This window comes from Oncorhynchus keta, chromosome 15 (assembly GCF_023373465.1).
Source record: "Oncorhynchus keta strain PuntledgeMale-10-30-2019 chromosome 15, Oket_V2, whole genome shotgun sequence".
Taxonomy (NCBI): domain Eukaryota; kingdom Metazoa; phylum Chordata; class Actinopteri; order Salmoniformes; family Salmonidae; genus Oncorhynchus; species Oncorhynchus keta.
Window position 1 is genome coordinate 34910554 of NC_068435.1, and position 16023 is coordinate 34926576.

General features: G+C 42.0%; 1 protein-coding gene across 2 annotated transcripts in view; it reads left to right on the forward strand.

The window, feature by feature from the left end:
* The first annotated feature begins 4009 nt into the window (after window positions 1-4009).
* LOC118395230 (CDK5 and ABL1 enzyme substrate 1-like) overlaps window positions 4010-16023 on the forward strand; it is a 30836-nt gene continuing 18822 nt past the window's right edge. Inside the window, exons 1-4 of one of the 2 annotated variants that reach the window (XM_052463927.1) lie at window positions 4010-4717; window positions 13888-13959; window positions 14330-14422; window positions 15794-15871. In XM_052463927.1, coding sequence (XP_052319887.1) covers window positions 4155-4717; window positions 13888-13959; window positions 14330-14422; window positions 15794-15871 — 806 coding nt within the window. In that variant the 5' untranslated portion in view covers window positions 4010-4154. The remainder of the gene's footprint in view (window positions 4718-13887; window positions 13960-14329; window positions 14423-15793; window positions 15872-16023) is intronic. The other variant, XM_052463928.1, reaches the window with a different exon arrangement.

Consider the following 16023-nt stretch of genomic DNA (forward strand, 5'->3'; position numbering starts at 1 on the left):
GGAAACCTAACACTGTTAGGTGGGGGGGCACTACAATAAGAATATAATTCCATTTAAACTCTACTGTAAACACTACCATGCCGTAGAGTAGCAATTTAATCGGAATATTGCTGTAGGCTTCAGCTACAGGGCTAGACATAGAGGTGGTTGAGAGAGCACACAAGGGCTACGTCCCACTTCTCTACCCTTCTCCTGAAGTCTACACCTGCACACACCTCGTCATGGATTTAAAAGCATAGGATAGGTGTGTAAGCATTAGCAGGATGGAGTTTCCAGCATGACTGAATCCTTGCAAGAAAAGTGTGCAAGTGCAGGTTGGAGAATCGGGATGCAACGGACACAGTCACATGACTTTTAGGTTAAATCCATATTGGTACTGCCTATGGGGAGAATCAGTGCAAAGTAATGACTTGCATCCATAATGTAGATATTCTCTACCTCTAGGCTTCCAACCTCCACCACCTACCTATCCAAGTAGTAGTAGACCTACCTAATATAGGATACCTACTTCTGTCAGGCTCCCGAGTGGTGCAGCGGTCTAAGGCACTGCTTCTCAGTGCTAAATCAAATCAAATTTTATTGGTCACATACACATGTTTAGCATTTTATTGGTCACATACACGTCATTGCGAGTGTGGCGAAACGCTTGTGCTTCTAGTTCCGACAGTGCAGCAATATCTAACAATTCCACAACAACTACCTAATACACACAAATCTAAGGAATAAGAATATATACATATAAATAAACTCAGCAAAAAAAATAAACATCCCTTTTTCAGGACCCTGTCCTTCAAAGATAATTAGTAAAAATGCAAATAACTTCATAGATCTTCATTGTAAAGGGTTTAAACACAGTTTCCCATGCTTGTTCAACCATAAACAATTAATGAACATGCACCTGTGGAACGGTTGTTAAGACACTAACATTGTACAGACGGTAGGCAATTAAGGTCACAGTTATGAAGACTTAGAAAACTAAAGAGGCCTTTCTACCGACTCTGAAAAACACCAAAAGAAAGATGCCCAGGGTCCCTGCTCATCTGTGTGAACGTGCCTTAGCCATGCTGCAAAGAGGCATGAGGACTGTAGATCTGGCCAGGGATAATTGCAATGTTCGTACTGTGAGAAACCAAACACGGAACCCAAACCTGCTTCGTCATCATGCATACATTTATTTTGTCCTCCCCACACCAAACGTGATCACGATACGCAAGTTAAAATATCAAAACAAACTCTGAACCAATTACATTAATTTGGGGACAGGTCGAAAAGCATGAAACCTTTATGGAAATTTAGCTAGCTAGCTTGCACTTGGTAGCTAATTTGTCCTATTTAGCTAGCTTGCTGTTGTTAGCTAATTTGTCCTGGGATATAAACATTGAGTTGTTATTTTACCTGAAATGCACAAGGTCCTCTACGCCGACAATTAATCCACACATAAAATGGTCAACCAAATCGTTTCTAGTTATCTCTCTTCCTTCCAGGCTTTTTCTTCTCTTGACTTGATATTGCAATTGGAAACATTCATAAATTAGGTGCATTACTGCCACGACCTCGTTCGTCTTTCAGTCACCCACGTGGGTATAACCAATGAGGAGATGGCACGTGGGTACCTGCTTCTATAAACCAACAAGGAGATGGGAGAGGCAGGACTTGCAGCGCGATCTGTGTCAGAAACAGAACTGACTTCTATTTTAGCCCTTGGCAACGCAGACGCTCGTTGGAGCGCGCGAGCAGTGTGGGTGAAATTATTGAATAATATAGATTTCTAAATTTATTTTGCAACGCTCGCACACGTGATGCGAGCGGTCTAGTCAGCTTGTAAGACAGAGCTACAGGGAGATAGGATGGACAGCTGTCTGTCCTCATAGTGGCAGACCACGTGTAACAACACCTGCACAGGATCGGTACATCCGAACATCACACACCTGCGGGACAGGTACAGGATGGCAACAACTGCCCAAGTTACACCAGGAACGCACAAGCCATCCATCAGTGCGCAGACTGTCCGCAATAGGCTGAGAGAGGCTGGACTGAGGGCTTGTTGGCCTGTTGTAAGGCAGGTCCTCATCAGACATCACCGGCAACAACGTCACCTATGAGCACAAACCCACTGTCGCTGGACCAGACAGGACTGGCAAAAAGTGCTCTTCACTGATGAGTCGCGGTTTTGTCTCACCGGGGGTGAATGTCGGATTCGCGTTTATCGATTTCTTCAGACTCCTGAGGTTGAAGAGATTCTGTTGCACCTTCTTCACCACACTGTCTGTGTGGGTGGACCATTTCAGTTTGTCCATGATGTGTACACCGAGGAACTTAAAACTTTCCACCTTCTCCACTGCTGTCCCATCGATGTGAATGGGGAGGGGGGTTCCCTCTGCTGTTTCCTGAAGTCCATGATAATCTCCTTTGTTTTGTTGACGTTGAGGGAGAGGTTGTTTTCCTGACACCACACTCCGAGGGCCCTCACCTCCTCCCTATAGGCTGTCTTGTTAGTGTTGGTGATCAGGCCTACTACTGTTGTGTCGTCTGCAAACTTGATGATCGAATTGGAGGCGTGCATGGCCATACAGTCATGGGTGAACAGGGAGTATAGGAGGGGGCCGAGCACGCGCCCTTGTGGGGCCCCAGTGTTAAGAACCGCAATGCTCGGTTTGAATACTAACACGAATTGCTTGTGGTACGGTTTTGGAAGCATTAGGACCTTATCTTTCATATCGGCAATAAATTGTAAAAAAAATAAACTAAAGGTTAAATTGATCCACACTTTTCTAGGGTTAGGGTTTCCATGCTGCCATATTTCCATGTTACAGTGCTTGTTTACTGAAAACAGACAGTGGACAGAGTGCTACCTGTGCTAATTAGCTATCTGTGTCTCCAAACACCTGTTTGTAAACAGAAGACAGACGTCACAAACACGTTGTCACTTAAAAATACTGTCGCCTGCAACTGTGCTAAAACCGGTAAAAGCAGTGTACACCAGAGGAGGCTGGTGGGAGAAGCAATAGGAGGATGGGGGCTCATTGTAATGAAGGGAATTATGTTTGACTCGATTCCATTCGAGCCATTAGAATGAGCCCTTCCTCCTCTGTAAGTGTGTATTTTGTATTTGTGAAATTATTTTGATGTGATATTATGAAAGTAGAGTGATTTATGTTTCTAGAACCGTATCACAATTGAGAATCGATTCATGTTTAGATGGAGTATTTGGCTGTTTTGGCTTCCAGAGCCAATTTGCCTTTTAAACAGAAAAAGTCCTTGGACTAGTAGGAATGAATGGTAGGTTCCTTTAGCCTTGTTCTCGAATAGCCACATACTGTACCTCTAGAGTAACTTCAGAGTAAGTTCAGTGCATCATATCTTGCTTGCTATAGATGATATAACCATGCTAACTTAACTACCTAAAAAAGACACTTACCGAGGATGTTTCCCCATGTCCTTCTTGTCGTACATTTTAACCTGTCTAGCTATCTAGCCACTGAGACCTATTTATCCAAAATGGAAAAGTTCAATAAGTTTTTAAAAAATAGTGAAAAAAAAATCAAAGATGACCTGTCATTCCAAAACCAGTTGACCAATAGAGACGCATCTTCTACGCTTCCCTTTAAACCCCCAAAAAAGGCAGCTAAAACGAAGTGCGGGCAGGGTAACGTAACCAAAGAAAGAAAATATTGCAGACAAAGAGGGAAGCGTTTCTTTCCAATCATTGAAAATGTTTAAATTAAAACCATTTTTTCCCGCATTCATTCACAATGTATTTGTTCTTGCCTTTCAAAATGATTTCCTTGCTATGTTATTTATTCGACCTCAACACGTGTGGGTTAATGTTTTGCTTTCAGTATCATTTTTGTTTGCATTAAGAATTTAATTCACGAATTCAAAAGGTTTGTTTGATATTAAAAAGGCACAAAAGTAATTCCATAGAAGAGGGGAGGAAAAAAACCTTTCATACGTATCCCTGAAAGCTTATTGGTCAAATTTTTCTGCTGCCACAATTCACAATACTGCACACACGTGACCATCCTGTGTTTAGTCAGTGTAACGCTTGCACTTAAAAGACAAGCATTTGCTAAATACATAAGCACTCTTTACACACTTTTAATGTCATCTTGACAAAACCGCTGCTCGCAGCTTCGTATAGCTGAAAGCGGACCATGGCGGCTGCCATGAGCAGCAACACATCCACGCTTCAGATCAAGTATTCCAGTATCGAGCATACGCGGAAACGCATAGACCCTCGGAGGAGACAAGCCGCGCTGTCTTTTCTCAGTAACATTTCTTTGGATGGTCTACCCGTGCAAAATGATGCCGACAATCAGATCGAAGAGGATAATTCAATTGAGGCCAGGACTAGACAGAGCCTGGTTTCCACAGCAGAGCGCCCGCTGTACGCGGTTGGCAGTGGCGCTGCGGTAGCAACCCCCACCGCCGCCCAGGCGCTCGCTATTGCAAACCAGGCTCTGATTGCTAACACCCGAGCCAGTTTTGGGATTGGTCCCGCCGCTGCAACTCCAGCATGTACAGATCCGGAAGGGGATGCTTTCGGTCCTTCGATTTTCAGTTCGTCCTTCTCTGTAGTACCAGCCGCGACTAGAAGCAGGCTCCAGACCTACACTCAGGGAGTCGTGCCTGCTGCCCACCCTAGGCAGGCTTCCCAGGTCTGCTGTCTAGAGGGAGGACAGATCGCCAACTCGGGACTGGAACTGCAGAGATCAAGGTAACTATAGATCTCTGCATCATGTAGCGTTAGTGTTTACATTCCTTGAGTTGTGAAGGAGTGACTTATGTATATCAATGTTGCCTATGTTGGGTAGACTACTGGCACAGAAGCTCACACAGGCAGTGTTTACACAAATTAGGCATCATGTCGTATGCGACAATATTGCAACCCAGTAGTGTCAACACTACACCACAGGCTACAGTATTGCAACAGGTAAGTGTTATCTTGATGAAGGTCTTTGTTGAGTGAAGCCAAGAATCGTGATCCACAGATCTGGGCTGGGCTAGGCTAGGTTAACGTTTATCAACAGAGATAATTTAAACAACAGAACGGGTTCGTCCTGTCACATTTTGTAGCATGGTTGCTCAAAGGTCATCTTAAGTCAGTGTACTGCTAAAGACATGTTAAATAAAAAGAAAGAGACGGACAGCAAAGACAAAGTGCCCTCAATTTGTGAAACCGTATCTCATCAATGAGCGACTTATACACTTGTGTGCCGAGATTCATTAATACACCAATACACATGCGGTGGCCCATTGATTCAAGTGTAATCAATGTTGCATATCAACCGGATGAGGTGGAAACGGTTAACCGTTGTGCCATCATTTCGATTAGCCTGCCTTAACAGTATGATGCACGTCCTTTAAACATGTCCAGAAGGAAGAAGGGGGTGACTTTTTCTCCCCCATGCAGATTCAGTCCCACCATGACTACTTGACAGGCATGGAGATGAAGGCCTATATGGATCAAGCTGCGGCCTAGTTCCTTTCACAGACCTCATCACTTCAGACAAATGTTTCCTATCTCGAGGACTGGTAATCTACTTGCTACCTCACATGGCCTAATTAAGTGAGAGCTAACTGACAATACAGCCTATTGGTTTGCAAAGTACAGTTTATAGAGCTAATGCTGCCCAGGTAGGCCTACTGTTTATTCTGGATTGTTTATTCTGGAGCTGAGGGTATGGGTATTTTCTCCCCATAATCTGTTGGATGTGTATGTCTTTCTAAAGCGGCCCAGCACCTGCCGCCTTGCCGTCTCCTATGCGATATAAACATCCTGTAACCCAACACTCCCAAATACACGTACCACGGATGCCTTTTATTCCATACCGTTGTTTACTCTGTAGAGTAGACCAGAGCACAGGGAAATATGAGGCTGACTCTTTCTCTCGCCACTGCAGGAGAGCTGTCAGTAACAGTTCTCTTTCTCTCGCTCGCTCTCGCCACTGCAGGAGAGCTGTCAGTAACAGTCTTCTCTTTCTCTCACTGTGTCAGAAAATGCTGTTAGATACACTACACTCTCAGGCCACTCCACGATGGAGACACTCCGCGAATGAGACACTCCGCGATGGAGACACGTCTTGCAGCTGCCAGACTTCACAGGACAATGCATTCATGAAGCCATTGTGATGCGTTTAGTTCACCTTTTGACTTAATCGAAGTGACATTAGTCAAACTGCCCCTGAAATCTGTCATGAGCTAATGCTATATCTTAATGGTGAAAAGTACATGTAGTGTAAAACATGCCATTTGGTAATGAATGTGTTATGAAGTTTTTAAAAGCAGAATTCATGGGTTTTTATCAACCCCAACAGTATTTTACACAAAGTTGAATTCATTAGCTCACTGCAATATATTTATCTTGAAGGTGTTATGATGATTAAAGTTTGCGTAGGGGTCTTCTCATTGCATTAGTTAGCCATGTAGTGAGCCTGATTTACAGTACCATGAGTTATTAGCTAAACCCACACAGGTTATGGAATGCGGTCAGTCAGAGAAGGAAGCCCATGTAAACTGAATTATAAGCTAACTAGGGCGACCTGTTGATAGACCCTGGCCACATTTTCCACAGGCATACCATAGATGGGAGTCCCACAGTGGCTGGTTTGTTTTCTCAGGGCAGCAGCTTGGTGGAAACGTGGCCAGGTTCAGAGAACCCTGGCTGGAAAAGGAAAGGCAGGATGCCCAGGCTTTCAGAGATGCTGCCCGGCCAGGCTCTCCTTTCTCTCGTTTTCTATCCTCCACTTCCTCTCCCAAGGTCACCAGACTAGACATTATTTTGCTTTCATCTCTCTGTCTCTCTCTCTCTCTCTAGATAATAAACAAAAGTGGAAAAAAAATGATATCCAAGTTTACTGGCCCAGCGCTCTTAACCTCTAGGCTACCTGCCACCCCAATGCTCACAAAAGTTTCAAATAATATAGACATTTGAAATGTTATATTCCTGGCTATGTACAGTTTTGTAACAATGTGCAAATAGTTGAAGTATGAAAGGGAAAATAAATAGACCAATAAATATAGTTTGTATTTACAATGGTGTTTGTGCTTCACTGGTGGCCACAACTCTTGCTGGAGTTTATCAACATTGGATTTGTTTTGTGGGTCTGTGTAATCTGAGGGAAATATGTCTCTCTAATAGGGTTATACATTTGCCAGGAGGGTAGGAAGTGCAGCTCAGTTTTCACCTGATCTTATTGGCACATAGCCTGCCTTCTTTCGAGAGCCAGGTCTGCCTACGGCGGCCTCTCTCAATAGTAAGGCTATGCTCACTGAGTCTGTACATAGTCAAAGCTTTCCTTAATTTTAGGTCCGTCAGAGTGGTCAGGGACTCTGTTTAAGGCCAGATAGCATCCCAGTTTGCTTTGTTTTTTGGTTATTTTCCAATGGCAGAGTTGCAAAGAAAAAGCCATATCTCAGACTGGCCAATAAAAATAAAAGATTAAGATGGGCAAAAGAGCACAGACACTGGACAGAGGAACTCTGCCTAGAAGGTCAGCATCCTGGAGTCGCCTCTTCACTGTTGACGTTGAGACTGGTGTTTTTTCTTTGGGTAGCTGCCAGTTGAGGACTTGTGACGCGTCTCTTTCTCAAACTAGACACTAATGTACTTGTCCTCTTGCTCACTGGGGCCTCTCACTCCTCTATCTGTTCTGCTTAGAGCCAGTTTGCGCTGTTCTGTGAAGGGAGTAGTACACAGCGTTGTATGAGATCTTCAGTTTCTTGGCAATTTCTCGCATGGAATAGCCTTCATTTCTCAGAACAAGAATAGGGTGATGATTTTCTGAAGCTACTCAACTAGTCTAAAGAAGGACAGTTTTATTGCTTCTTTAATCAGGACAACAGTTTTCAGCTGTTCTAACATAATTGCAAAAGGGTTTTCTAATGATCAATTAGCCTTTTAAAATGATAAACCTGGATTAGCTAACACAACGTGCCATTGGAACACAGGAGTGATGGTTGCTGATAATGGGTCTCTGTACGCCTATGTAGATATTCCATAAAAAAATCAGCCCTTTCCAGCTACAATGGTCATTTACAACATTAACAATGTATATACTGTATTTCCGATCAATTTGATGTTATTTTAATGGACAAAAGCACATTTTTTCTTTAAAAAACAAGGACATTTCTAAGTGACCCCAAACTTTTGAACTGTGTGTGTGTGTGTGTGTGTGTGTGTACAAAACATTAAGAACACCTGCTCTTTCCATGACATTGCTTCCACCTGGTCAGTCTATGATCCCTTATTCATGTCACTTGTTATATCTACTTCAATAATTGTAGATGAAGGGAAGGAGAAAAGTTAAACCAGGATTTTTAAGACTTGAGACATGGATTGTATTTGTGTGCCATTCAGAGGGTGAATGGGCAAGACAAAATATTTAAGTGCCTTTGAACGGGTTATGGTAGTATGTGCCAGGTGCACCAATTTTTCTAGAACTGCAACGTTGCTGGGTTTTTCCACACTCAACAGTTTCCAGTGTGTATCAAGAATGGTCTACCACTCAAAGGACATCCAGCCAACTTGGTACAAGTGTGGGAAGCATTGGAGTCAACATGTTTTTTAATTTAAAAAAAAATCTCTCTCATTCCCCCTTCCCTCTTTCTCTCTTTTGGCCTCCAGTCCTGCTTCTGCTCCCAGCCAGAAATCCCCAGCCCCCAACCCTCAGATCAAGTGCCAAAAGATACTAGGCCAGAGCTCAGGGCTGCTTAAAACCATCCTCTTGTTCGGTGTGCCCTGGTTTGAATGCATGCGGATGATGGCTGGGTCTACATAGGCTGCAGTATTCTCCTGCTCAACCTAGACTCATAAATTAGGCTGGAATGGAAAAGGCATTGTGTAAGACGCCCACTCCGTCTTGCTGCTAAAGGTGTGTCCACCTGAGCTGTTGATCTGTTTGCCCTGGTTTAAATGTAAATGTATATTTAGTGTAGTGAGCATTGTTGGCACACAATCTATTTCATAGAAATGGTTGTTGATTGACAGTTTAAGGCAGTTAATTAAATTGTGCATTGCAAAGTCTTCCCCATGTTTTAAAACATTTTTTCAGAAGTTGTCGTTGTGTTCAGAAGCGTACTATGAGGAGACTATGAAGCCAAGGGAAGCCATAGCAGAGAAACCACATGTGGTATAAAAGCCATTACAATGGTCTGGTCCTTTTGCAGTTTTGTGTGATTGAGTCATATCCTTTAGGTTATGAGGTTGATTGTTCGGTGATGTCATAGCTGGCATAATCACATGTTTATGTAAGCAGCATACTTAGGCTAGTTTTCCTCTGAAACCCTTGAGACTTGAACTGTGCGCAAAAGCTCCAAGCAGCTGTAGGGATATGGTTAAAAACGCCACTGCAATCGAAACATTACTGGTAATGAGTCTTGAGACAAGCTCGTCATCATGGATTACTCCTTAGTTCCAAAATGGATCTCTGAATACACGTTCACTAGTTCAAGTTCCACAATGCTAGTTGCACTGTTTCTCACCCTAGACTACATGCTATTTTAAGGGATGGAGGATGAAATGGATTCAGCGTTTTTACTTTGTCAAGCCACTGGGAAAGGGGGATACCTAGTCAGTTGTACAACTGAATGCATTCAACTGAAATGTTTCTTCTGCATTTAACCCGACCCCTCTGAATCAGGGAGGTGCGGGGGGGCCAACTAACCACACGGTTCTGTGTCTTGAACAATATACAGTTGGGTTTATTGGCACCCTTTTGCACACTCCCCTGGTTGAAAGAAAGAAAGTAAGATCCAACAAAAGAGTCTAGATCAGAAAGTATAACAATAACATCCATAGTTATGGACTTGCAAACAGAATTCTTCAAAATGTCCAATACTGTCGGTAACGTTGTAGCATTAGGCTAAAGTTAGCTAGCTAGCTTATTGTCTTTGAGAGGGTCTGTTACTTATGCACTACTAGCTACTTAACCCAAACATTTCTCTCCATCATTATAAAGCCATAGTTATTTTGTTGGTTTGACAGTCATTTCTGAAGATGATTTATTTCATGTGATTCATTTATGTCCGCCCTCGTTTTTAAGGTCAACCCTAATTAAATGAACTGAACTCTCGTTTTAATATGGTGAGGATGTCTGGCCATTTTCTGTTTTGTGGTGGAAAATGAGCGGGTCGAGCATAACACATCAACCCTGTTACCCATAGACAGGTTTGACTTTTTTTCTTTTTTTTTTTTCTTAAGCATTTTTGTGAAGCATTCAATTGCGCCTCCCGGTTGCACACAACAAGCTTCCATTCCCCCTGTCACAAGGGGATTTATAGCTGATTTAAGATGCAATCATCAACCCTGTTATGGTCAACCCTGTTATTTTATTTTGTACTTAAATGTCTAATGCAGACTTTTTTTTACCTCAGTATTCAAATAATTTCTGGGTAACAATGAATTACTTTACTGTGATTGTTTTCAATTAAAATGGTAAAAAATAAACCAATAGCTTCTTAGCAAAGAGTTTTGATAGGACTGACTGGGGAGGGGGAAACGGATCATTTGCTGTTATTGGGTAAGAGGTGATGTCACCAGGCAGGCCAAAATTCCATCCCACCACAACAGGCTAAAATTTCAGCCATTCTTTTCAAACAGCTCTTACACTAAAGGGGCATCATCATAATTTTTTACAATTTCACAGTATTATTCCAACCTCAGTGTGGAAATATATATAAAACACAGTAAAATATTTGTGGGAACTGCACTGGGCCTTTAATGGGCACTTACTATAGTAATGTTTTTATTTAACCTCTTGATGGGAAAAATGTGTTCATACTCCCTGACTAAGGCCATAACGCTGAAGCGAGTGAGTTAAAAAAAATCTTGGTTCCATTGAACATGCCATACAAATAAAGGCATTTGAATTAGTTATATGAGGAGTGCCTTGGTCCTCTTATCTTTTGTGTTTCTTATGAAGTTGAACATGTGCTCTTTTTGACATTCTGTTACAATAATTTGGTGAAATCAAATGTTATTTTGACCAAGTTACACTTTTTCAAAAGGCACCGAATTTGTGGAACGACCTATTTAATTCCACTCCGTCACCCGACAGTGGAACGGGAAGGCAATGTCCATGGCAGGCTGCCAATGGGTGTGCATGTGAAACTATTGTAATATTCTAGAGCACTACTGCGCCGTAACCTAAAAACGGCAAGCATAGCAGACAGGTTATATATGGATTTTGTTTTTACGTTTATTGTGAAGATTGATCATTGACCTTGCTTGAAATTATTAATTGTTAATTTGAACAGGGCTTGAAAACAACCACTTGAGGCAACAAAGAGACAAATAGGGTCTTTCATTGGCAGCTCTTACTAACAGATGCCATTGTTCTTTCAACGTTGAAAGAGGCTAGAATCCAAAGTAGCCTGTGCTCTACGTTGAAGCTTCTGAGTCTGACCAGACCATTGGATTCTATTGATCCAACATCCAACCTTACCCTCAGTTTAACATCCAATAGCTGGTAGCGTCAGAGCTTTGTCTGAAGTGAATGAGTGGTCTGGTCTGTGTGTTATTGTGTCCACAGTTTACACTGTTGTGGAAACTGTCCTTTGCCAAAAACCATGTCCTGTCTGGCCTGCCGTTGCTCATCTACAGTGGCTGGATCAAAATCCTAGTGTCCCGCTGAACTGTGGAAACTAGTTTTCATGCCAGCTGGATTTTCAGAGAGCTCAGTTCCTCAGTTGTGTACCGTACGAACTGTGAAAGAAAAACCTATTAGTCAAAGGAAAACTTGTATTCTGTCCAAAAAACATTTAAAAAAAGGAAAGATGTCTCCGTGTTATAAGACTTTATTTGTCCTCTACTCAAAAACAGCGATGGTGTAGTAGGCCATCTGTAATTGAGTGAACCTAATCATTTGTCATGGAGTACCTGGAACCAGGCCTGTATTTGTTCAGCTGACTGCTATTGCCTAGCTGTTCGTGTTAATATGTTCTCCAGGGAGAAGGTGGAGAGACATACAGGTAACTGCCAAAATAAAGGAAACACTTGAGTAAATTATGGTTACAAAGTGTAGTGAAAGCCTATTATTTGGGCGGGAATACTTTTTTGTACATCATTGATTCTACACCTCACTTTGCTTAAGCTGGACTCAAACCTAGGTCCAGCGATTTACAAGCCAACACCTTAACCGTTACACGATGTTAGGATTTTGAAAGTGATGTAGTGTACGCCCGGCATTGATGATTGCGCCTTTGACCCACTCACATTAAACGAGCGTTGGGGGTTTTGTCTCCGATCTCAAAAACCTGCCTGGACAGCTAAAGAGAGGCCCAACTCTGCGGAAAATCTGCCTCACTCCAGCAGGGGGCGTTTTTTTTCGCCCACCAATACGGATAGAAGCTAAGTTTCATAATGCTTAGGTTCTTACGAGTACTGAAATAAGTAGAATGTGACATCCCCGCAACTTTGAGAAAAAACACTTTATATCGGAGTTGTCTCAAGATGGCTATGCATATTCATGGCATGAGGCTAAGTAGCATAGCATTTCTCTCCATTGAATACAGGCAGTTGACGGCAACAACCCTCATCGAATATTCCAAAAAGTATTAATATAATTACATGTATCCATCATTCCAAAGAAAGGATAGGCTGGAGCTAGACAGCCTGCCATGCCACTTTGTGGACAACGACTCCCGTTGTTAGGGACGGAGAGACAAGTATCTTATCAGTTTATCCATAATCAGAACATTTCCTAGGGTTTCCTGCAGCAACACTAGTGGACAATGCTGGTAGTTATTTTACTTCCACCGTGAATTTAAGTCCATGGTTCATGAGATGGATTGTAATTCTTGTTTTGTCCTTTATAAGTAAGGTTATGACTTAATCTAGAAAAGTCCAGATGACATTTCTCGAGCTCGTATAGGCTTAATCTCACATGTTCAGTAGGGCTGGCTGCCTATTATATAGGGGTGGCAGGTAGTAGTGTTTCGAGGGCCAGTAACTGAAAGGTTGCTAGATCGAATCCCCGAGCTGACGAGGTAAAAATCTGCAGTTCTACCCCTGAACAAGGCATTTAACCCACCATTCCTAGGCCGTCATTGTAAACAAGAATTTGTTCTTAACTGACTTGCCTAGTTAAATAAATGCAGCAATAGCCTAATAGACGTGGCTCTGCCTGTTGAGTCACACAACCCAAGTGTGAAAGAAAGGCCTGTCTGTGAGGAAACCGTTCTACGTGAGAAAATGCTTTCAGAATCATCCCTTGTCTTTATCCTCTCAGTTACCGACCAAACCAGTGCCTGACTCTAGATTGTTCTAACCATTCTACATGATCTCACACAGAGGCTGCCGGTCAGAATTTCGAGCACAACAGTGGTCATTGACGACGGCAGCCAGGCAGTGTTGATGTCGGTGATTACTTGATTCAATGACTGCAGCTCTGAGCTCTGTAAGAGGCAGCACAGCACACAGCTGTGGAGGTTTTAGCTATGCCTCAAATCTGACTTGGAGGCACATGAGGTCTAGTTAGTTTAGGCTACTCATTCATTCTCCAGACCGTTAAAGAACTATGAAAATTATTGTCTTTGCTGATCACTGTTGCTTTTAGATCTTCTATATTTGCGTTCAGAACAGGACCGTGTTGACGATTTCTGCAAGGTTGTCCAATACTCATATAATGGTCTTTTTAAATGTTTTATTCTTTGACCAAATTTGGCAATCATATTTCGCAAAAAAATCTTGCAATGCAGAATAAAATATTAGAAATAGGCCTAATTCTTATTGTGTCCAGCCTTTCCCCCTCCATGGCCAAGTCAGAGCTGTTTAGCAGCACCGCAAGTTGCTTGTAAATTCCATACCAGCATCTTTCCTAACAACTGCCTCTTTATTTCTCTCTCCATCTCCCCCTGCCCTCTCTTCTTCTATCCTTTTCTCCACAGACGGAGGCTCATCTCTCAGCGTTCCTCCTTGGAGACACTGGAAGACATTGAGGAGAACGCCCCTCTACGCAGGTACAAACAACTGTCACAGACCGCACAACATGGCACGCCGCCCCGAAACATAAGTTTGGCTTGCTCATATTTTCCTCTCATTTTAGAGCTGTACTTGACAAGTCAAAAACAGCTTTACCCGGGGAACTATTTAGGTAGATAATGACATTGGGGGGGGGACTATAATTTCACTTCAGTTTGATTTGTGGAGTACTTTTATGTCCTGTGGGGTAGTGATGATGGGAACGTCATGCTGCTGCGGTATTGTATTGGTCTGGCTCCGTCTCTCTGTTTAGAGTTGTAAAAATACACGTGGTCTTCACGGCTCAAATGGATCCCACTTAATCACATTTTTGTTTTGATCAGTCTTCTCTATTTGGCGTGTTTGTAGATGCAGAACCCTCTCAGGTTCACCCCGACCAAAGAGCTTCAAGAAGGTTCACTTCATCAAGAACATGAGGCAACATGATATGCGCAATGGAAGGTATGAATGAAAACGACACCAGTCCTAATTCCATACAAAGTTTCAATGGAAAATGGCAAGATGTCCCCCAATGAACACTCAGCAGTTTGAATGTCTATCAGGTTACCCAACTTTAGCCTACATCTTGGACAAGAGATGTAGGTTGTTAATTGAAGGTTATTCCTTATAGCTTAGAAGTACTGTATCAATTAATGTGCTATTGGTTAGTAACTGATCTTATTGATTGATTCATGTGTCAGACTGCTCAGCAGTTCATTGGGAGTCCGGTCAGTTTTCACTGAAATATTCTCAAATTGAGTTTTAGAACATTTTGTTACATTAAGGATCACACCGGTTGAATCACAAATGAGTCACTCAACACGTCACGCAACACGTCACGCAACACGTCACGCAACACGTCACGCAACACGTCACTCAACACGTCACTCAACACGTCACTCTCTCGTTTACAATGGTGTGTGCATGTTGACTTAGAAATTCCAGAGCACTGAGGACATTTTAGCACACCGATTTATTTTTATATATATATATATATATGCACACAGTTATATGTAGCTATTGTTCAGCTTCTCTCAGTAATGAATACTATCACCTTTTTTTGTGGCTGTTTTCTGGAATCTAAAAGGAAATGGACAGCTAAACTATTTCCATGGCACTTCATTTCGTATTGAACCGATCACTCGAGTAGCTTTTTATTCTGGAATTTTTGAGCTACAAGCCTCAAGCTTCTTTTACACTTGGGTGTACCGAACCCATTTCTTTTTGATTTACATTTAAAAAAATATATATATATATATTTCTGTCCTAGGAAGAAAATAGAAGTACATCTATGCTGCTGTTTTTTTAATTTACTCGTATCTAGCTTATCAGTGTGCCATATACAGTAGTAATACATTGCCACAAGTTACATTCTGCCTGTGACATTGATATTAATCAATGAGTAGGCCTCTTATTGGGATGTCAACTCCGAAGGTATAAATCAGTGACAAACGTTTATGAAGCAGTAGTTATGCAAACCACTTCTTTCAGGAGTGATTCAACTGTACTGTTCTATCGTTTAATGTCTTTATGTGCGGCTGATATTCTGATATTGTACGATGAACAAGTTTGGTCTTTTTTAGTCTCTTTAGACATGGCTAGTAGCCTCATTTTTAAAAGATCAACATACAAAATGTTTTTGTCCCCAAACCACTGACTACACAACTCTCACACAACACGTATACATATAAATAAATACAGGATTTCATTTAGTTTTCTAAATCTTGATTGTTTTACTGCACACTTTTTTCCTCCATCTTTTAACCTGTAGATCTGAGTGTCTTTTTCAGAGTTAATTCCTAATTAGCATATTTATTATTTTTGTTTTTATAGGATAGTCCTAATCAGTGGCAGAAGATCCCTTTATAGTGTATTTTCTGTCCTGCCCTATCGAGATTGTAGCCAAGCAGGGTATGTATCCTACAGCATGCCATCCTTCTAACCTTTGTAACTTCGTTCTCTGCTTTCCCTCCATTCTCTCATGGGTTCATTCCACCAATTCGGTGCCTTTTGAGAAGCTACATGGTTCTTGCCATTGAATATAGGGGATAACACAAGGGGGG